The sequence below is a fragment of the Ranitomeya variabilis genome, chromosome 4 (genome assembly GCF_051348905.1).
Source record: "Ranitomeya variabilis isolate aRanVar5 chromosome 4, aRanVar5.hap1, whole genome shotgun sequence".
Classification (NCBI taxonomy): Eukaryota; Metazoa; Chordata; class Amphibia; order Anura; family Dendrobatidae; genus Ranitomeya; species Ranitomeya variabilis.
In genome coordinates, this window is record NC_135235.1 from 702,184,442 (window position 1) to 702,207,595 (window position 23,154).

At 48.5% G+C, this 23,154-nt stretch overlaps 3 protein-coding genes across 3 annotated transcripts in view; 2 read left to right on the plus strand and 1 right to left on the minus strand.

The window, feature by feature from the left end:
- Positions 1–2,234, minus strand: part of LOC143766458 (gastrula zinc finger protein XlCGF66.1-like) — a 59,762-nt gene extending 57,528 nt beyond the window's left edge. Inside the window, exon 1 of the mRNA XM_077254173.1 lies at positions 2,204–2,234. The gene's annotated coding sequence lies outside the window, so the exon portion shown is untranslated. The remainder of the gene's footprint in view (positions 1–2,203) is intronic.
- The window catches only part of LOC143766434 (uncharacterized), a 353,435-nt gene that overhangs the window by 200,786 nt on the left and 129,495 nt on the right, over positions 1–23,154 (plus strand). The gene's annotated exons all lie outside the window — the stretch shown is intronic.
- On the plus strand, positions 19,291–22,257 carry LOC143766460 (gastrula zinc finger protein XlCGF66.1-like). The gene is made up of 6 exons (XM_077254175.1): positions 19,291–19,499; positions 20,131–20,280; positions 20,410–20,589; positions 20,673–20,796; positions 20,880–20,977; positions 21,176–22,257. Exons 2-6 carry the CDS (start codon positions 20,203–20,205, stop codon positions 21,272–21,274), a joined length of 579 nt encoding a protein of 192 aa, XP_077110290.1. The 5' UTR covers positions 19,291–19,499; positions 20,131–20,202; the 3' UTR covers positions 21,275–22,257.

Below are 23,154 nucleotides of genomic sequence, written 5' to 3' on the forward strand. Positions count from 1 at the left end.
CCTGATGTGCCTAAACAGTGGAAACCCCTCAATTCTAACTTCAACACTAACCCCAACACACCCCTAATCCTAATCCCAACTGTAGCCCTAACCCTATTCACAACCCTATCCCCAACACACCCCTAACCACAACCCTAACCGCAACACACCCGTAACCCTAATTCCAACCCTAACCCTAATCCCAACCCTAACCCTAATCCCAACCCTAACCACAACTGTAACCCCAACACACCCCTAACCCTATCCGTAACCCTAACCACAAGCCTAATCTTAACCCTATTTCCAACCCTAGCCCTATTTCAAACCCTAACTCTAATTCCAACCCTAACCCTAAGGCTATGTGCCCACGTTGCGGATTCGTGTGAGATTTTTCCGCACGATTTTTGAAAAATCTGCAGGTAAAAGGCACTGCGTTTTACCTGCAGATTTACAGCAGATTTCCAGTGTTTTTTTGTGCGGATTTTACCTGCGGATTCCTATTGAGGAACAGGTGTAAAACGCTGCGGAATCCGCACAAAGAATTGACATGCTGCGGAAAATACAACGCAGCGTTTCTGCACGGAATTTTCCGCACCATGGGCACAGTGGATTTGGTTTTCCATAGGTGTACATGGTACTGTAAACCTGATGGAAAACTGCTACGAATTCGCAGCGGCCAATCCGCTGCGGATCCGCGGCCAATCCGCTGCGGATCCGCGGCAATCCGCTGCGCATCCGCAGCCAAAGCCGCACTGTGTGCACATGCCATAACCCTAACCCTACCCCTACCCCTAACCCTACCCGTAACCCTAACCCTACCCCTAACCCTACCCCTAGTTCTAACCCTAGTTCTAACCCTAACCCTAGTGGAAAACGAAAAAAAAAAAAAAAAAAAAATTCTTTATTTTATTATTGTCCCTACCTATGGGGGTGATAAAGGGGGGGGTTTATTTATTATTTTTTTATTTTGATCGCTGTGATAGAACCTACCACAGCGATCAAAATGTACTTGTAAGGAATCTGCCGGCTGGCAGATTCGGCGGGCGCACTGAGCATGCGCCCGCCATTTTGGAAGATGGCGGCGCCCAGCGAGGAGACGTACGGACACCGGGAGGATCGGTAAGTATGAAGGGGTGGTGGGGGGGTGGATCGGAGCACAGGGGGGGTAATCGGAGCACAGGGGGGGTGAATCCAAACAAGGAGGGAGCGGACAGGAGGACGGGGGAGCCGGCAGGCGGACGGAGGGGACCGGACCCCATAACGGTGGACTGGGGGGGCGATCGGTGGGTGTGGGGGGGGGTCACTTCAGTATTTCCAGCCATGGCCGATGATATTGCAGCATCGGCCATGGCTGGATTGTAATATTTCACCAGTTTTTTAGGTGAAATATTACAAATCGCTCTGATTGGCAGTTTCACTTTCAACAGCCAATCAGAGTGATCGTAGCCACGGGGGGTGAAGCCACCCCCCCTGGGCTGAAGCACCACTCCCCCTGTCTCTGCAGATCGGGTGAGATTGGAGTTAACCCTTTCACCTGATCTGCAGGGACGCGATCATTCCATGACGCATACGCTGCGTCATAGGTCGGATTGGCACAGACTTTCATGACGCAGCGTATGCGTCAAAGGTCGGGAAGGGGTTAAACCACTCCTAGGTGCATGCATAGAAAAAAATCTGTGGTTGTGTGATCTACAAAAATGATCACCAGTAAATAAAACGGGACGAGGATGAGATTGGCGCAGAATATTGTACACACTGGGATTAAGGGGAAAATTCTTGCGTATAATTTTTACATATAAATAAATGTGTAATCAGATGTCAGATCTAGTCTGCGGCTCAATATTACTGCAAAAAATCACATGACAGGATTCATATATATCTATATACAATAAGGGTCCTTCTATCTACTGGGATTTAGCATTCTTATATAGAGCAGGCGAAATCCAAGTCGGCTAAAGGACCTGGTCCCTCTGCAACCAGGAAATAGCCCACTCTGTGTGAGAAAGCTAAATCCCAGTGCACAGAAGGACCTGGGCCTTTAGCCGACTGGGATTTAGCCACAACCCTCCACTATTAGGGGGCGTCACCCAGCTGTAATCAACCCTAGCTACACCTCTACTGTTATGTCACTGTTCACACCACACAGAGACCCCAAAAGAGTCTCCTCAGTGCTGAAGGGGTTAATGTCCCCTGCGCCCAGTAATGAGGAATCTCCAGCACCTACCTCCACCCGAAGAGCCGCACTCCACATATATTGCTGCTCTGTGCTCACAGGACCTGTGATGAGGTCACAGGAGGGGAGGAGTCAGGGGTCACATGATCAGGGGCCTCAGTGTATGCAGGACTCTGCTGTGCTGACAAGTGACAAGTATTCAGCTCCTCTGCTGGTGCTGCTCCTTTTAAGGCTACGTTCACATTTGCGGTCGGCGCCGCAGCATCGCCGCATGCATACCTCCCAACTTTTGAAGACGGGAAAGAGGGACAAAGTTTGCGGCAAATTTTAGGCCACGCCTCTGACCACACCCATTCATAATTAGTCACACCCATATCCACATCCCAACCACACCCATTTAGCACTGCTGATCACACTGTTTCATATACAATAATTATAAACAAAAAAATATGGCCACACAGTGCTCCATACTGTATAATGAACACACAATACGCTCCATATTGTATAATGACCGCACATGATGCTGTATGTATAGAGCAGGGGATCATCTTGGGACCTTGAAGTGGATTACGCTGGACCTTGTGGATCTCATTGAACCTGCAGGTGTTTTTTTTTGGTAAATGGGTGAAAGAGGGTGTCTGTTTTTATATTTTAATTACATGTTTTTAATCTGTGTTTCTTTATTTTTACTTACAGTGTTAGGAAACAGGGTGTTTCATAGACACCTCTCTATTACTAACCCTGGGCTTGACGTCAGCTGTGATTTTTGACAAATCACAGTTGTAATTATACTTACAGCCCTGGCAAAAATTAAGAGACCACTGCAAAATGTCCAGTTTGTCTGATTTTTCTCTTTATAGGTATATTTTTGAGTAAAATGTAAATTGTAAGAACAGGTAATGGAGGCGCACGGCTCAGTCAGCACTAGGATTACCCCTGAATCTAGCGCTCTTGGAATCTCCCGTCTGTAATATCACTAAGGTCTATGAAAGATCTGGGGGGATGCAATCACTTAATGGGGGGAACTGCTCTACTTTTAGCAACGTTAGGCTACGTTCACATTTGCGTTGTGCGCCGCAGCGTCGGCGACGCAACGCACAACGCAAACAAAAACGCATGCTAAAACGCATGCGTCCTTTTTTGCCGAAAGTTGGACGCACAAAAAATGCAACTTGTTGCGTTATCTGCGCCCAAGGCTTGCGGCCAAAAAAACGCATGCGTCGCAAAACGCAGCACAACGCATGTCCATGCGCCCCCATTTTAAATATAGGGGCGCATGACGCATGCGGCGACGCTGCGGCGCCCGACGCTGCGGCGCCGAACGCTAATGTGAACGTAGACTTAGAGAGCGGCCACAACCCCAGACGATGCAGCAGCCGGAGCAATGTTATTGATGGAGGGAATTTCTGAGAGCAGCAAATTAATAAGAATGTTTTACCGGAACCTCCTGGGGCATCAAGGAGAACAGTCTCCCATTCCCACCTGGAATCTGAGCCATAATTGCCAAATCCCCCGATCTGTGGTCATCAACCAGAAGAGGCTTATTTACTGGGACAAATCCCCTCATCTTCCCCAAATCCTGGCTTTTCTCTCCCAGATTATCTCTCCCATAACACACAGGCTGGTGGAGCTGGTGCCGGTGACCTGATGCTATTAGAGGGTCACTACTGACACATTGGCTCCTTTCTTCTAGAGTCAGGAGGACTGTGGTGGATCTGTCGGCAGTGACATTTATATCTAAGTCCGGATGACCTCTCCTGTGCTCTCTATGGATATCTCCTCTAGGATATTCTGTGTATTTGTCCCACAGAGCCCGGGGATTGGAAGGTGCACAGGTTGTAGGTATTATAGGGAGCAGGTTAGAAGATGAGGTGGAAAGCGAGTGAGGGACGCCTCCTGCAATGTCAGGTCCCAGTGTGGACCATCCTCCATCAGACCACGCTTTTGGCATGGCCTCCCTGTAAGTGTTTGTTGGTTCAGCTGTACGTACAGAAGACGCTCGCTCTCCACCTTGGCATACAGATCTACTACACATTGATGAGAAAGTTACCTCCATTGTTGTCTGGTCATTATTTGGTAGGCGTAGAAGTCCATAGCTGATATGTTTATTGGTTGGTTTATTGGTCGGCCTCGCAGTGTTGGGATCAGTCTGTTAGATTATAGTGATCGCCATCTTGGCCATTCCACAATATTATAGGATATTGCAGAGCATCATATGATCTATGTGTTTCTGTAATAAGCTGAATATGTTCTCTACGTCTCTGAATAATTATATCTCGGCTTAGAAAGTCCCGTCCAACCATTACAATAGCTTCTTTATTAACACTGAGGGAAGTAAATCTCCTTTTGTGCCACCAACTGGTATCTTCTCTGCTCTTATTACACCCTGATATTCCGCACTTGACATTCTTTATAAGGCTGTTTTATAAAGGTTTACTAACTGTTTTGCTGGAAAAATTTTTGCAAATTCAAAACAAAATCTTTTTGTCTCAGGTATAACTTCACAACGTCGCTCAGCTTGTATCTGTTCATCTCCCTAACAGTAAAGCGCGATCTCCATAGTTTTCATATTCAGGCCCCAGTGCCATGCCCCATTATACAGAAGAATAGAGCGATCTCCATAGTTCTTACACAGGACACAGAGATCAGACAAGGTCTCATAGTCAGGCCCCAGCGCCATGCCCCATTATACAGAAGAATTATTATTATTTATTGTTATAGCTCCATTTATTCCATGGCGCTTTACATGTGAGGAGGGGTATGCATAATAAAAACAAGTACAATATTCTTAAACAATACAAGTCATAACTGGTACAGGAGGAGAGAGGACCCTGCCCGCGAAGGCTCACAATCTACAAGGGATGGGTGAGAATACAGTAGGTGAGGATAGAGCTGGTCATGCAGCGGTTTGGTTGATCGGTGGTTACTGCAGGTTGTAGGCTTGTCGGAAGAGGTGGGTCTTCAGGCTCTTTTTGAAGGTTTCGATGGTAGGCGAGAGTCTGATGTGTTGTGGTAGAGGGTTCCAGAGTAGGGGTGATACGCGAGAGAAATCTTGTATACGATTGTGGGAAGAGGAGATAAGAGGGGAGTAGAGAAGGAGATCTTGTGAGGATCGGAGGTTGCGTGTAAGTAAGTAACGGGAGACGAGGTCACAGATGTATGGAGGAGACAGGTTGTGGATGGCTTTGTATGTCATGGTTAGGGTTTTGTACTGGAGTCTCTGGGCAATGGGGAGCCAGTGAAGGGATTGACAGAGGGGAGAGGCCGGGGAATAGCAGGGGGACAGGTGGATTAGTCGGGCAGCAGAGTTTAGAATAGATTGGAGGGGTGCGAGAGTGTTAGAGGGGAGGCCACAGAGCAGGAGGTTGCAGTAGTCAAGGCGAGAGATGATGAGGGCATGCAGATTCTTGGTTGAGGAATGTACGGATTCGTGAAATATTTTTGAGTTGAAGTCGGCAGGAAGTGGAAAGGGCTTGGATATGTGGTTTGAAGGAGAGATCAGCGTCAAGGATTACCCCGAGGCAGCGAGCTTGTGGGACTGGGGAGAGTGGGCAGCCATGCACTGTAATGGATAGGTTCATTGGGGGGTCGCGTGAGATGGGGGAAAGATGATGAATTCTGTTTTGTCCATGTTAAGTTTCAGAAATCTAGCGGAGAAGAAGGATGAAATAGTGGACAGACATTGAGGGATTCTGGTTAGTAGGGAGGTGATATCTGGTCCAGAGATGTAGATCTGTGTGTCATCAGCATAGAGGTGATACTGGAAGCCATGAAATTCTATGAGCTGACCCAGGCCAAAGGTGTAAATGGAGAAGAGCAGGGGCCCAAGGACTGAACCTTGTGGGACTCCGACAGGGGGCGAGGTGAGGAGGTGGTGTGTGAGTGGGAGACGCTGAATGTCCGGTCTGTTAGGTATGATGAGATCCAGGATAGGGCCAAATCTGTGATGCCAAGGGGTGAGAGGGTCTGTAATAATAGGGAATGGTCCACTGTGTCAAAGGCAGCCGACAGGTCGAGGAGGAGGACAGAGTAGTGTCGGTGTCGCTTGCTCTTGGCGGTTAAGAGGTCATTGGTGACCTTAGTTAGGGCAGTTTCAGTGGAGTGGTGTGACCGGAAGCCAGATTGTAAGCAGTCAAAGAGGGAGCAAGAAGAGAGATGGGAGGACAGTTCAAGGTAGACGTGTTGTTCCAGTAGTTTGGAGGCATAAGGGAGAAGTGATATAGGGCGATAGCTAGATACAGAGGATGGGTAAGGAGAAGGCTTTTGAGGATAGGTGTGATTGAGGCATGTTTAAAGCTTGAGGGGAAAACACCAGTTGTTAGTGATAGGTTGAAGAGATGGGTTAGGGTTGGGATGAAGTGGGATGGGAGCGGGTCAAGTGCACAGGTGGTGAGATGCGATCTTGAGAGTAGAGTGGAGAGTTGATCTTCTGTAATGGTGGAGAAGTTGGTTTTGGAGGTGGAGGGCTGGGAAGTTGGGAGGAAGGGCTCTGGGGGTTGTTGACCCAAACTGTCTCTGATGTTATCAATCTTCTGCTTGAAAAATCAGGCAAAGTCTTCAGCTGAGATAAGTGGAGAGGGAGGAGGTGCTGGGGGGCGGAGGAGAGAATTGAAAGTATTGAATAACTGTTTAGGGTTGTGAGACAGGGAGGATATGAGAGATGAGAAGTAGGTTTGTTTAGCTGTGGCGAGTGTGGTCTTGAAAGTAGTGAGGGACTGTTTGAATGCGATGAAGTGCTCGTTGGAGTGGGATCTTTTCCATCTGCGCTCAGCAGCCCTGGAAGCTCGCCTCAGTTCTTTGGTCAGGCTGGTGTGCCAGGGCTGTCGGTTGATTTTGCGAGCTTTGGTATGTGTAAGTGGGGCAGCAGATTCCAGAGCTACAGCTATTGTGGTGTTATATAGAGCGGCAACGTCATCCGCATTGTGTAAAGAACTTATGTCTGTGAGAGGGAGGAGGGATTCAGAGAATGAATGTAGGTCAAGATGTTTAAGATTTCTGCGTGAGAGATAGAAGTTTAGTGGCAGCTGAGAGGGAAGTGTCAATGGGGATGTTGAAGTCGCCCATGATGATAGTGGGGATGTCTGCGGAAAGGAAATGAAGTAGCCAGGTGGTGAAGTGGTCAAAGAAGGTGGTGGCTGGCCCTGGGGGGCGGTAAATGACAGCCAATTGGAGATTGGAGGGGGAGTAGATGCTCACAGAGTGCACCTCAAAGGAAGGGAGGGTATCAGAGGGTGGATGTGGGATTGGGGTGAAGGAGCAGTTATCTGACACGAGAAGACCAACTCCTCCGCCATGTTTGCTGCTGCAGCGGGGTGTGTGAGAAGGGTGGAAGCCACCGTAAGAGAGTGCAGCAGGGGAGGCTGTGTCGGAAGGGGTGAGCCAGGTTTCGGTGATGGCGAGGAAGGAAAGTTTGGTAGTAACAAAGAGATCACGGATGTAGGAAAGCAAGTTGCAGACAGAGCGAGCGTTCCACAGAGCTCCTGTTAGTGGGACTGGGGAAGTGGGGGTTGGGCGAATGGGTATAAGGTTAGAGAGGTTATGGAAATTTGTGATAGAATGTGGATGGGAGGTAGAAATGACTGTGGGAATGTGGTGAGGAGGACCAGGATTTGGAGAGATATCACCAGCAGTGAGAAGGAGCAGAGAAAGTGTTAGCAGGTGGGAGCAGGAGACGACATGTGTCACGGGGAGACTAGGTGGGCAAGAGCTAATAACCCGGGCCCGTGCAATTTCCCTCAGACTAGGGAAATCCTGACTGACCCTCTACCTAGAGTTTACACTGATGGTGTGCATGTCTAGGCCTCGACCCTCGCCCTGTCTCCTGTTTCAACCCTAGGCTGAAACTACCGCCCTCCACCCAGTGAAAAGATCATACACCAATACCCACAGTTAGAACAGACAAGGATAACGGAAAATATACACCACACCGCAGTCACTCAGGAATACACTATAAATGGGCAGGGCAAAATAAATACAAATATAGGAAGGAGTAAATAAGACAAAGGGAAATACACCACCAGCAACGATACTCCAACTACTAGCTCACCACTCCAGACCGAGATAACAACGCACAAGACAGAAGCTATAATCGGCGACCACCAATGTTCAGGAGAACTATTTAAAGGCAATGGGCATGGCCCAGCTTCCAATCCGAGCATCAGGTAAATTAACTCCGGACCAGCTAGATAAAATAAAGCCGAAGCCAATGAGCACATAGTGGTCAAAAGCGGAATTACCGCTGTCTGTCGAACGACCTGGTCTGAACAGCATCTGATATGACAGTACCCCGCCTTCTACGAGGGACCCCAGGGCCCTCACGGCTTATAGGACCCGGTTTGTCCGGATGGCGACGGTGAAAAAACCTGACCAGCCGATCCGCATGAATGTCCGAGGCTGGTACCCAGGACCTCTCCTCAGGCCCATAACCACGCCAGTGTACCAAGTACTGTAAAGTGCGGCGCACTACACGAGAGTCAACCACCTTGGAGACTTCAAATTCCAAATTACCATCCACCAAGACTGGAGGTGGCATAGGCGCCGCGTCCACAGAACCCACCACCTTCTTTAAAAGAGACCTGTGGAACACGTTGTGTATCTTATACACCGTAGGAAGCTCCAATCGGTACGCTACTGGGTTAATGACGGCGGTGACCCTAAATGGACCAATAAACCGTGGACCCAATTTAAGGGATGGTATTTTGAGTCTAATGTTTTTTGTGGATTACCACACCCAGTCATCCACACTCAGGTCTGGACCTGGCACACGCCTACTGTCAGCCACACGTTTGTACCTAGCACCCACACTCAACAGGCGCTGTTTAACTCTCCTCCAGACTGATGACAATTGTGCTCCTAACTGGTCCTCGTCCTGAACGCCAGAAGAGCCCCTCTGACTCAAAGTACAAAATTGAGGATGTAGCCCGTAAACACAAAAAAACACAAACACAAATTATTGATGGCAAACTCAGCCAAAGGAAGAAAGGTAGACCACTTCTCCTGGTTATCAGAGACAAAGCAGCGTAAGTACTGTTCCAAATTTTGGTTCATACGCTCAGTCTGACCATTTGACTGAGGATGAAACGCCGAAGAATGAGACAACTTGATCCCCAGCCGTGAGCAAAGTGCTTTCCAAAATTTTGCCACAAACTGAGTACCCCTATCAGACATGATGTCAGACAGAACCCCATGGAGTCTGACCACCTCCTGCACAAATACCTGAGCCAGAATCTTAGCGTTAGGCAACGAAGGCAAAGACACAAAGTGCAACATTTTTGAAAACCGATCAACAATCACCAAGATGACCGTGTTCCCAGCTGAGGAGGGCAAATCAGTGATGAAATCCATGGAGCTTTCCGTCCATGGCTTACTAGGCACCTCAAGAGGAAGTAGTGTGCCAACAGGACGGGAGCGGGGCGTCTTAGCTCTAGCGCACGTGGTACAAGCTGACACGTATGAGACCACGTCCTGTCGCATCTTGGGCCACCAAAACCGACGTGACACCAACTCCAAGGTACCTCTAACCCCTGGGTGGCCAGCCAGGACAGCATCATGATGCTCCGCCAAAACCTTTAAGCGGAGATGAAGCGGAACAAAAGATTTGTTGATGGGAAGCTCAGATGGTACCTCCTCCTGAGCCTCGGCAATCTCAGCCTCAACCTCGGTAGTGAGAGCCGAAACCACAACACCCTTTTGGAGGATGGGTACTGGATCCTCCCGAGGTTCTCCCCCCGGAAAACACCTGGACAGAGCATCCGCCTTAGTGTTTTTAGACCCCGGTCTGTAAGTGACAACAAAATTGAACCGCGTGAAAAACAATGCCCAGCGAGCCTGCCTGGGGGACAGACGCTTGGCAGACTCCAAATAAAGCAAATTCTTATGATCGGTAATAACAGTAACCTGATGAACCGACCCCCTCCAAGAAGTGTCGCCATTCCTCAAAGGCCAACTTGATTGCCAACAACTCCCTGTTGCCGATATCGTAGTTACGTTCGGCGGACGACAGTTTCTTGGAGAAATAGGCGCATGGACGCAAATCACTCAAAGATGAGCCTTGATATAGTACTGCCCCCACACCAACCTCAAACGCATTGACTTCCACAACAAAAGGTTTTGATACGTCTGGCTGCACAAGAATGGGGGCTGAAACAAAACTGTTCTTAAGAAATTCAAATGCGCGCACAGCAGCCTCAGGCCAAACGGAGAAATTGGTACCCTTTTTAGTCATGTCAGTAAGCGGTTTAGCAATGATGGAAAAATCCTTGACAAATTTCCTATAGTAGTTAGAAAACCCAAGGAACCGCTGAAGTGCTTTCAGGTTATCAGGCCGTTCCCAATGCAGCACCACTTGCACCTTAGCGGCGTCCATTTTAAAACCAGAAGCAGACACAATATAACCCAAGAAAGGCAACTCTTGAACAGAAAATACACATTTCTCAAGTTTAGCATACAGCTTATTCTCTCTGAGAAGCTGTAACACCTGCCTGACATGATCTAAATGAGTATCACGGTCGCAAGAATATATGAGAATGTCATCTAGGTACACGATAACGAATTTCCCCAAAACATGCGAAAACACATCATTAATGAAATGTTGGAACACTGCAGGTGCGTTAGTCAACCCAAATGGCATCACCAAATTTTCAAAATGACCCTCAGGGGTATTAAAAGCCGTCTTCCACTCATCACCTTGACGGACTCTGGGTTGTACGCCCCCCTGAGGTCAAGCTTGGTAAACCACTTAGCACCTGCCACCTGGTTGAACAAATCTGGTATTAGTGGCATAGGGTATGGATCACGAACTGTAATCTGGTTCAATTCCCTGAAATCCAAACACGGGCGTAATCCACCATCTTTCTTCTTCACAAAGAAGAACCCTGCTGCCACAGGCGAGGATGAAGGCCTGATGTGCCCTTTGCTCAAACTTTCAGCAATGTAATTCTTTAATGCTTGTCTTTCCGGACCGGAGATGTTAAACATCCTTGCTTTAGGCAATTTGGCCCCTGGTTTAAATCTGATAGTACAGTCATAGGGGCGATGTGGCGGCAACTCTGAACAACCCTTCTCAGAGAACACATCCACAAAATCCAGAAGTGACTCCGGAACGCTTGAAGTCACAGCAGACACACATGTGGCCAGGCAATTCTCCTGGCAGAATTCGCTCCACTGAATTATGTCCTGAGTTTTCCAGTCAATTACCGGGTTGTGCATAGACAACCATGGAAAACCCAAAACCACCTGAGCAGGAAGATTGCTGAGCACCTTACATGTAACCTGCTCGGAATGTAGAACCCCAATGTGGAGTTTCACCTCAGCCACAAATTCAGTAATTTCCCCCTGTGAGAGAGGTGCAGTATTGATGGTGACCACGCGGATAGGATGAGGCAGTTTTTCAATCCTAAAACCTGCTGTGCGCGCAAACTCCTCATCAATGAGATTTGTGGCTGAACCACTATCCACAAACACAGTAATTGGCAGCTCACTGCCAGCGATTATAACCTTAGCAGGAAGCATGCATTGAGAAACCACCATGGAGGATATACATAAGCTCAGATTGGTCTCCTCCACACCCTCTGAGCTTAGAAGCTTTCCGCCGTTGCGTTTTTCTTAGACAGTAGAGGACAGATGTTAATAAAATGACCAGTCTTACCGCAGTAAAAACAGGCTCCCTGCTTCCTGAGCTCAGGGGCTCGACGCTTCACATGTGACACCCCTGCGATTTGCATAGGCTCCATGGGCTCACCTGCAGCAACCACACGTGAACCTAAACCCTCTCCCACAGGCGGTGTCTCATGCTCCCCCTGACGCAAACGGCAATCAATGCGGACAACCAGACTCATAGCAGAATCTAGAGAAGTAGGAGTCTCGTACATCAGAAGGGCTTTTTTAACCCTTCCAGAAACCCCATGAATAAGCTGACTCCGCAGCGCTGGATCATTCCACTGTGTATCGATCGCCCAGCGGCAGAATTCAGAACAGTAATCCTCTGCTACTCGCTCCCCCTGGCGAATAGTGCATATCTTAGATTCTGCTAGAGCCATTCTGTCTGGCTCATCGTAAATATTTCCACGAAAGGAAAAAAAAACTCTCCACAGAGTCAAATGCAGCAGAATCAGATGGCAAAGAAAACGCCCATGCTTGAGGATCCCCGTTTAACAATGACAACACCAGGCACACACGCTGAGCCTCATTACCAGAGGAGATCGGGCGCATACGGAAATATAGTTTGCAAGCTTCACGAAAAGAAACAAATTTACTGCGTTCCCCAGCAAATTTTTCAGGCAAAGGAAACTTAGGCTCAGCAACTCTACCTGTCGCTCCAGCTTGCACATTAGATACTGCTAGTCCTTGTTGCTGCACTGCCCCCCTCAACTCAGTGACCTGTAGGGACAGCGCCTCCAACTGGAGGGTTATGGAAGTCATGGGATCCATGACAAGACAAAAAAAAAGGAAACCCCTTTTTTTTGTTTTAAAGGCCGATTATAATGTCACGGGGAGAGTAGGTGAGCAAGAGCTAATAACCCGGGCCCCTGCAATTTCCCTCAGACTAGGGAAATCCTGACTGACCCTCTACCTAGAGTTTACACTGATGGTGTGCATGTCTAGGCCTCGACCCTCGCCCTGTCTCCTGTTTCAACCCTAGGCTGAAACCACCGCCCTCCACCCAGTAAAAAGATCATACACCAATACCCACAGTTAGAACAGACAAGGATAACGGAAAATATACACCACGCCGCAGTCACTCAGGAATACACTATAAATGCCCAGGGCAAAATAAATACAAATATAGGAAGGAGTAAATAAGACAAAGGGAAATACACCACCAGCAACGATACTCCAACTACTAGCTCACCACTCCAGAAAGAGATAACAACGCACAAGACAGAAGCTATAATCGGCGACGCCCAATGTTCAGGAGAACTATTTAAAGGCAGTGGGTGTGACCCAGCTTCCAATCCGAGCATCAGGTAAATTAACCCCGGACCAGCTAGATAAAATCAATCCGACGCCAATGAGCGCATAGTGGTCAAAAGCGGAATTACCGCTGTCTGTTGAACGACCTGGTCTGAACAGCGTCCGACATGACAGCATGAGGGGGCTGTCTGTGCTTGGAGACAGAGGATTGTATGTTAAGGAACAGTTCTGAGGAGGAGGTGAGATGGATGGGGAGAATTGAAGCAGAGATAAACAGTTCCTTACTTGGTGTGGGGATTAGGGGAGGTAGGATAAAGTGAAGGATTATAGGGGTGAGAGTGAAAATAAACAGAAACATTGTTTACAGTGACTGTGTCCAGTTACCTTCAGTTCCAATTCAGGTTTTAATTCTACTGTTATCTTCACACATTTAAAACACACTTCTAGGAATCACACTGCAGACTAAGGGTACTGTCACACAGTGCAATTACGATCGCTACGACGGTACGATTCGTGACGTTCTAGCGATATCGTTACGATATCGCAGTGTCTGACACACAGCAGCGATCAGGGACCCTGCTGAGAATCGTACGTCGTAGCAGATCGTTTGAAACTTTCTTTCGTCGCTGGATCTCCCGCTGTCATCGCTGGATCGTTGTGTGTGACAGCGATCCAGCGATGCGTTCGCTGGTAACCAGGGTAAACATCGGGTTACTAAGCGCAGGGCCGCGCTTAGTAACCCGATGTTTACCGTGGTTACCAGCGTAAAAGTAAAAAAAAACAAACCGTACATACTCACCATCTGATGTCTGTCAGGTCCCTTGCAGTCTGCTTCCCGCTCTGACTGTGAGCGCCGGCCGGAAAGTGAGAGCAGATCACAGCGCCGGCCGGAAAGTGAGAGCAGATCACAGCTCTGCTCTCACTGTACGGCTGCACTCAGTCAGAGCGGGAAGCAGACTGCAAGGGACCTGACAGACATCAGATGGTGAGTATGTACGGTTTGTTTGTTTTTTACTTTTACGCTGGTAACCACGGTAAACATCGGGTTACTAAGCGCGGCCCTGCGCTTAGTAACCCGATGTTTACCCTGGTTACCAGCGAACCTCGGCATCGCTCCAGCGCCGTGATTGCAAAGTGTGACCGCAGTCTACGACGCTGGAGCGATACTCATACGACGCTGCGACGTCACGGATCGTGCCGTCGTAGCGACGAAAATTGCAGGGTGTGACAGTACCCTTGAGTCATGCAGACTTTAGCTATGCAATATATGTACAACTAAGTGTGTTCAGGTGTGAAGCAGAGAGGAGTGGTCTCTGCTCATCTTGGTCAGAGAATTAAGGGTGGACCAGATGCATACAAACAAGCCTGAGTAAACAAGGTCATAAATAACAAGAATAGCGCAATCTCCATAGTTCTTACACAGGACACAGAGATCAGACAAGGTCTCATATTCAGGCCCCAGCACCATGCCCCATTATTCAGGGGAATAGCGCTATCTCTATAGTTCTTACACAGGACACAGAGATCAGACAAGGTCTCATATTCAGGCCCCAGCGCCATGCCCCATTATTCAGGGGAATAGCGCTATCTCTATAGTTCTTACACAGGACACAGAGATCAGACAAGGTCTCATATTCAGGCCCAGCGCCACGCCCCATTATACAGAAGAATATCACTATCTCCATAGTTCTTACACAGGACACAGAGATCAGACAAGGTCTCATGTTCAGGCCGTTTCTACTTTACTCCAACCCTCTTTATATGACCGAGGTCAGAGTCTCATTATACCGAGGAGAGAAGCTCCAGGGACAAAGACCCCATCTAGTCCTAACACGCTGGGGGCCCGGAGTATCCAGCCACAGGGCCCGGATTCTCTCATTTGTGGCCCCAGCGTTTCTTGTAGAATAAATCCCTTTCTTATACAGTCCTGTAGTAATGACTTTGTTCTCACGTTTTGTAGGAGGGTTCGTCTGACTACATCTTAGGTTATCAATATATGTGTGAGAGACGAGAGACCGACGGCCGCAGTTTTACTGTGTGTGTCCGAGGTCAGTTCTACAGTGTGAGAGAGCCGGGGGGTCTTTGACCGAAGCTGGGGGTATACGGGTGTATACAGAGTACACAGAAGGGTCTGTGACAGAAGCTGGGGTATACAGTGTACATGGAGGGGTCTGCGACCGAAACTGGGAGGATACGGGTGTATACATAGTACACAGAGGGGTCTGTGACAGAAGCTGGTGTATACAGGGGTCTGTGACCGAAGCTGGGGGTATACGGGTGTATACAGAGGGGGGCTGTGACAGAAGCTGGGGCTAAACGGGTGTATACAGGGTACACAGAGGGGTCTGTGACCGAAACTGGGAGTATACGGGTGTATACAGAGTACACAGAGGGGTCTGTGACAGAAGCTGGTGTATACAGGGGTCTGTGACCGAAGCTGGGGGTATACCGGTGTATACAGAGGGGGGCTGTGACCGAAGCTGGGGGTATACGGGTGTATACAGCGCACACAGAGGGGTCTGTGACTAAAACTGGGTGTATACAGTGTACACACAGGTGTCTGTGACCGAAGCTGGGGGTATACGGGTGTATATGGAGCGCCCCCAGGCGCAGGGCCGCGGCGTACTCCGTACCGGGCCTCTCTGTCTCGCTCCTGGGGTTGTCACGGTGGCTAGACCCGGTCCGTGACCCTGCTAAGGGGCGTCCAATGAAAGGTGTAACGCCGGTGCGTGGTGCAAGGTGCGATGAATAACGAGGACACAGGGTTGCAGTCTCTTTACCTCTTTACTGTAGGCTTCAGGATCCGCAATCCAGAGCACTGCTAATAGGGCTGGCTGAGACCGGCCGGTCCGAAGGCACATCCAGAGTTTCCTTTGCAGGTGGAAATCAGTGCCTACCTTCTAGCGCCTGTGTGTTGTAGTACCTCCCTGCTGAGCACCACGGGATAGTCCTCACAACTGTTGTGTCTGTTTCTGATGTTCTTTCTCACAACTCTCGTTTCTGTTCTGATGTTCTTCTCCGTCCCCCAGATGATTTGGCTAGGACGCACCCGTATGACGGGTAGGCCTGGGGTCCTTCCGGGACCCTAGAGTCGCCCCTCTCCCACAATTGCCTCCTATGTCTGCTTAGGTGATTTAGATGAGACAGCCAACCTAAAGTCAACTGCCCTGCCGCTTGTTTGAAGTAATGATTGGAGCCCAATACTTCCTCAGCGTTCCAGCCACCGGCTACGCGCCTCAGTAGGATGTTACCACGATCTTAAGGCACGACTCCTACTGGTTCTATTCTCCTTTGTGCTGTGATCTCGTTTCTCACTTCACCACAATAAACCTCGCTTCTTATCCTTTCTTAAGATACCGCCGCAATCAGGTGCAGGCGCGGTTCCGTAACGATCTGTCCTTTTCGCTAGGCCTCTGTCAGGATCCCACCCCTGACAGGGACCCACCTGAATCCTCCCAAGCAACCCCTTCTCTCACTAGGTGTTGCCTGGGCAAAACCCAGTCAGCTTTCTTTTTAACTTCCTATCCAACCCCCAGTTTTACCAGATTGTGAGGAGTGGCCTAATACATAGAACCCTTGTCACCCCCTGGAGGCCAGAGTGTGAAGTGTAATGTGTGATTGTGATACCTGGTCAGGTGAACTCCTTAAGTGCCATCAGACGTACCATCACTCCCCTTTGCGGCAGAGCAACAGTACTGCAACGACCAGGACTCTGGGGCGCTGCATATACAGTGTAGCCAGAGGGGTCTGCGACTGAAGCTGGGGGTATATGGGAGTATACAGTGTACACAGGGGGGGTCTGTGACCGAAGCTGGTATTATACGGGTGTATACAGAGAACACAGAGGGGTCTTTGACAGAAGCTGGGGTATACAGGTGTATACAGGGGCCTGTGACCAAATCTGGGGGTATACGGGAGTATACAGTGTACACAGAGGGTTCTGTGACCGAAGCTGGGAGTATACAGGTGTATACAGTGTACAGTACACAGAGGGGTCTGTGACCGAAGTTGGGGTATACAGGTGTATACAGCGGTCTGTGACCGAAGCTGGGGGTATACGGGTGTATACAGCGTACACAGAGGGGTCTGTGACCGAAGCTGGGGGTATACGAGTGTATACAGCATACACAGAGGGGTCTGTGACCGAAGCTGGGGGTATACGGGTGTATACAGAGTATTCTGTCCCCACATGAGGCGAATGGAGGTGTAGTTGACTAATAGGTGTTGTGAGAGAGATTCGTACCTTCAGTTTTCCTTGCTGTAGGGCAGACAGGACCAATGCTGTTCAGCGTCCGGAGAGATGATGCACACCAGGGATTGTGCAGTCCAGACTTGTTTATTCGGAAATCTGGACATACAGCATAGGATGGTATACAGTAACTTCTCCAGAGTTGAGCCAGGTGCAGCAAGTGTATTTGTGACAGCGAGTGAGCAGCAAGGGGTCGAAAAACTGATGCCTTCCTAAGCCCGGTTCAAGCGTGTCCTCTCACAACAGGATGTAAACTAAAAAATTAAATGGCTTCCAGAGGAAGAGAAGACTTGACCCCTGAACCAGAAGTGGAAGACATGCCGACAAGAATTAATTAATAACTAGCTACCATATGGAAAAAGGCCATTGGGTGGCAGCAGAGCAGAAATGTAAGAACATACATAACATGAAAACACATAAATGCTGAAGAGCATAACTTACACGGAACAGCACACAGAGTACCAAGACGGGTTTCCAACTGAAGCTGGGGGTATACGGGTGTATACAGTGTACAAACAGATGTCTGTGACCGAAGCTGAGGGTATACGGGTGTATACAGGGTACACAGCAGGGTCTGTGACTGAAGCTGGGGGTATACGGGTGTATACAGTGTACACAGAGGGGTCTGCGACCGAAGCTTGGGGTATACAGAGGGATCTGCAACTGAATCTGGGGGTATACGGGGGTATATAGCTCATACACCCCATAGAATGCAAGTCCGCAAGGACAGGGTCCTCTCCCCTCTGTACCAGTCTGTCACTGTAAACGATATCTATAACTCTGTATGTAACCCCTTTCTCATGTACAGCACCATGGAATTAATGGTGCTATATAAATTAATAATAATAATACACACGGCTCTGCTCCATCCACCTTGTACACACAACATACCTCTAAATTTCGAGGAAGGGAAAGAGGGACAAAGTTAGCCGCGTGCGCAGCAAATTTTAGGCCACACCTCTGACCACACCCATTTCACAACTAGTCACGCCCCAAGCACACCCATTTAGCACTTCTGATCACAATGTTTCGTAAACAATAATTATAAACAAAAAAAAATATGTCCACACAGTGCTCCATACTGTATAATGGCCCCACATGATGCTCCATACTGTATAATGGCCCCACACGATGCTCCATACAGTATAATGGCCCCACACAATGCTGGGTACAGTATAATGGCCACACATGGTTGCCCCACCCCCATCATTGCCTTCTCCATCACTACACACACACACCTTTCACCACGCTCCCTCGCAGCAGCCGGCAGCTTCCACTCCCACGGCGCTGAATGGTGTCATCCAGCTGCGCCGCTGACCGCTCACGTCGCTGCAGCTGTGATACGCCACTGATAAAGACCTCCGTGTCTCCTGTGCCAGTCAGTGTCAGAGCGAGGAGCAATATCTGCTCCGATCCGACACAGCCAGTGTCCGCTCCATACACCTAGTACACACACGACTCCGCTCCATACACCTTGCACACGCGGCTCTGCTCCGTACACCTCGTACACACACGGCTCCGCTCCGTACACCTCGTACACACACGGCTCCGCTCCGTACACCTCGTACACACACGGCTCTGCTCCGTACACCTCGTACACACACGGCTCCGCTCCGTACACCTCGTACACACACGGCTCCGCTCCGTACACCTCGTACACAGACAGCTCCACTCCGTACACCTCGTACACACACGGCTCCGCTCCGTACACCTCGCACACACACAGCTCCACTCCGTACACCTCGTACACACACGGCTCCGCTCCGTACACCTCGTACACACACGGCTCTGCTCCGTACACCTCGCCCACACGCGGCTCTGCTACATCCACACTGTAAACCCCTCCTGACCCCACACATAAACTTCCCCTCATCCAGCACCATGACAACCAGCACAGCAGAGTCCTGCATACACTGAGGCCCCTGATCATGTGACCCCTGACTCCTCCCCTCCTGTGACCTCATCACAGGTCCTGTGCGCACAGAGCAGCCATAGAAATCTCAGGCCACGGTGGTCTCCCCCAACTTCTGCTCTTTCTCCTTCTTTTCTTGCAGGGGCCGCAGTGGATTTCATCCTGGATCCATAGAGCCGAGTAGAGGAGCGATGTTCCTTCAGTCTGAGGGGAATTGATGGTGATATTCGCCCAGCGTCCACTGTACCGAGTAAATCCCACCAGGACTGTAGCAGGTAAAGACCCCAATATCCACCGGTGTCCCTTCTAATGGGGGGAAAGTACCAAAGAAAACCGTCATATCCTGAGAAAGAGAAACCCCGTACATGGAGACATTGGCCTCAGATATCTCCGGTCTTGTTCTTACCAACAATCTCTTATAAGATCCTCAAACGTCTGTGTGTGACTCAGAGCTGAGATCTAACGTGATAGAAGATTACAGTGCGGGGAAGACGGGAAACCTCCATATAGAGGCCGGTGGGGATGGAGTCAGTGACCGACTCTGGACAAATATGTTTCTAGAGCCGTAGTAGAAGATGGAGATGTCGTCCTCATCATGAAGTAGTTATTTCTCCTGTCACGTGTAATGAATATCTCCTGCAGTATTGCTAATGCCGATTCCAGTGTCGGTAAATGAGACGAGAATTAGCGTTATGGAAGATGAGTCTATGAGGAACGTATTCAGCTGCCGACTCCGAGGGAGAAACTGCTTGTTGTCTGTGGCCTAAATATATAGGTTTTATTAGTAGATGTAAAGAAGGAAACTACATACTGTAAAATAATAAATCTCCTCATATGTTTCCCTTATTATCTCCAGTAATTGTATTATTACACAGGATTTTTATGATGTTACATCTTCTCATTCAGGTCTCTACAATATCGGATCCTCTCAGTGAAGATCTTGTATATAAGAGAATTTTCCTGATTTACCCCTCAAAGATGGATATGGACAGAGACAAAATGGCGGAGAGGATATTACACCTCACCCTAGAGATCCTCTTCCGGCTTACTGGAGAGGTGAGAGATTCTGATGGTGTCACATTACATCATTCTTATCTATGGGAATAACAGATGGACAGAACTGGAGAGGTGAGGACTCTGGAAATGTCTGTAGTGAGATTTATTAATGTGTCTCTCCATAACCAGGATTACACAGTGGTGAAGAAGACCTCTAGTGAGCGCTGTCAGGACCCTGTGTCTGAGGGATGGGGAAGACCCCTGAGCCCAATCACTGGGCCTCCACCTCACCCCCTGATACATGAGGACATCAATGACCAGAAGATCCTAGAACTCGCCTACAAGATGATTGAGCTGCTGACTGGAGAGGTGACACTGCTGGGAATGCTGGGACATAAAACAGTAACACTGTGAAGGGATCGGGGGGATGACGGTATCATTGTATGTGTCAGGTTCCTATAAGGTGTCAGGATGTCGCCGTCTATTTCTCCATGGAGGAGTGGGAGTATTTAGAAGAACACAAAGATCTGTACAAGAACGTCATGATGGAGGTTCCCCAGCCCCTCACATCACCAGGTAATAGACAGGACTAAATACACACGGCCTATAATTATCTGTATGTAAAGAATGAATTCAGTCCCTGTATGTATTTCCTCCAGATCTATCCAGTAAGAGGACAACACCAGAGAGATGTCCCCGTCCTCTTCTTCCACAGGACTGTAACCAAGAAGATCCCAATGCTCCTCAGGATCATCAGGTAGATGGAGAGAAGGTGTCATGAGATCTCCCCTGTGATGTGTAGACGGTGGTGAAGGTCTTGTGCTCAGTCTTGTTTTATCCACCAGTATTATATGTTTTATACTTGTGTAATGAGAACGGTGGAGATGGCAGGATTAGAGCTGATCATAGATGTGACTTCTCCACCTGTCTGTGACTTTTACAATATTTGTTTCAGGGTGAAGATCTGACCCATATTAATACTACAGAGACATATGTGATGGGTGATGAGCGGTGTAAGGAGGAGATTCCTTCATATGACTACCCAGGTGAGTAGTGACCACTAAATACAGAGAAATCACAGATTCTTCTCAGTCACCGGCTGTGGCTGCTTTATCGGTGGTGTAGTCCGGCCATATTACAATCATGTGATCACTATTTGGCCTCAAGACCACAACATTCTCCTCCACCCAAAACTGATCTAATCACTTTGGGCATTGAAAGCCCTTTTCTAAGAACTTACAACCTGGAGGATCCACCTACCCCCTGGGATTAGAAGACGCTGACCATTACCTGCCCAGATCAGTAAACTACAAAGCTAAATGACAGGGTACGTAGAATGTGCTGACAAGTTATAAAATCACTTGAAGAAAACTATTATGATGGGTCTGTAACAGAAAGGGGAGGGTAATGATGCAGTTGGCTTCCTAGATCCCTGATATCTTATTGGATGAATCTCCCTTCTCTCCCTTCTGTGCTGGTGAATGTGATCATATGGTCCCTACAAGACCAGGTCCAGTCTTTCTGGCCAAACTTTGCTTTTATGAGCGACAACATTAAATGTACAGTGAGGCCAAGTGTGAATTTCTGTACAATAACAACAGAGTTTCCCTTTATCCTGACTTTTCAATTTGTATTAAAACTAACTAATTTCAAGGAGGATTGTGATAAACTACAGGAAAACCATTAAGGTATGTGCACATGTTGCGGATTTTGCTGCGGATCCGCAGCATTTCTGCAGCTGTGGCTCCGCAGCAGTTTCCCATTAGTTTACAGTTCAATGTAAACCTATGGGAAACCGAAAACGCTGTGCACATGCTGCGGAAAAAAACGCGCGGGAACGCAGTGGTTTACAATCCGCAGCATGTCACTTCTTTGTGCGGAATCGCGGGGATTCCGCACACATAGGAATGCATTGATCCGCTTACTTCCCGCATGGGGCTGTGCCCACCATGCGGGAAGTAAGCGGATAATGTGCAGATGGTACCCAGGGTGGAGGAGAGGAGACTCTCCTCCAGGCCCTGGGAACCATATTGGTGTAAAAAAAAAAAAAAAAGAATTAAAATAAAAAAAAATGATATACTCACTTCTCAGCGCTGCACGCGGCCGTCCGGTCGCAGGGTTGCTATGCAAGCAGGGCCTGCGATGACGTCGCGGTCACATGACCGTGACGTCACGAAGGTCCTTCTCACATAGCATCTTTGGAACCGGACCGCCGTGTGCAGCGCCGAGGAGATCGGGACGTCGGAGGGTGAGTATAACCATTTTTTTAATTATTTTTAACATTACTATTGATGCTGCATATGCAGCATCAATAGTAAAACAAGTGCAGGAGTAAACCCGCAACGGAAACCGCAAGACAAACCGCGATAAATCTGCAGGGATAACCGCAGCGGTTATCAGATTTATCAAATCCGCTGTGGGAGAACTCGCAGGGGACCCTTCCTACCTGTGCACATAGCTTTACACCTGCGCCATGATAAACTAGCGTTCAAAATCATAGCAGTGCGTTCACAAAAATGAGTTATAATCACAAAATCTTTCTCCTAGTTGTTGTTTCCAGCATTGGGGACATTGCACACTGTTCTCAAGTTTAGAACATGAAGAGAAATGTAGATAATCTTTAACTACTTTACAGAAAATAACAAATAATGAACATTGGACCGTTCTAATCAACAGCAGTGTCTGCATTTGTCTTTACAGACTCACAATATGTATTTTTTCTGGATTTATCATTCCTGTGAATCACTAGCCTAGTATTTAGTTGCTACCTACAGTTTTTTTAGAACGGCTTCACATCCATGTTGCATAGAGTCACCAAACTTCTGGCCCCGGTCACCTGTTATTCCAGCCCAGGATGCTCGGACTACATCCTACAATTTTTTGACATTTGTTGGCTTTGCCTCAGAAACGGCATTTTTAATGTCACCTCACAAG

What these genes read in the sequence shown, in the direction of transcription:
- LOC143766460 (XM_077254175.1), top strand. Translation starts at nt 20,203, where the DNA reads ATGGATATGGACAGAGACAAAATGGCGGAGAGGATATTACACCTCACC. An exon ending in TTGAGCTGCTGACTGGAGAG is followed by an intron (nt 20,590 to 20,672) that starts GTGACACTGCTG and finishes TGTATGTGTCAG; the next exon opens with GTTCCTATAAGGTGTCAGGA. An exon ending in CCAGCCCCTCACATCACCAG is followed by an intron (nt 20,797 to 20,879) that starts GTAATAGACAGG and finishes TATTTCCTCCAG; the next exon opens with ATCTATCCAGTAAGAGGACA.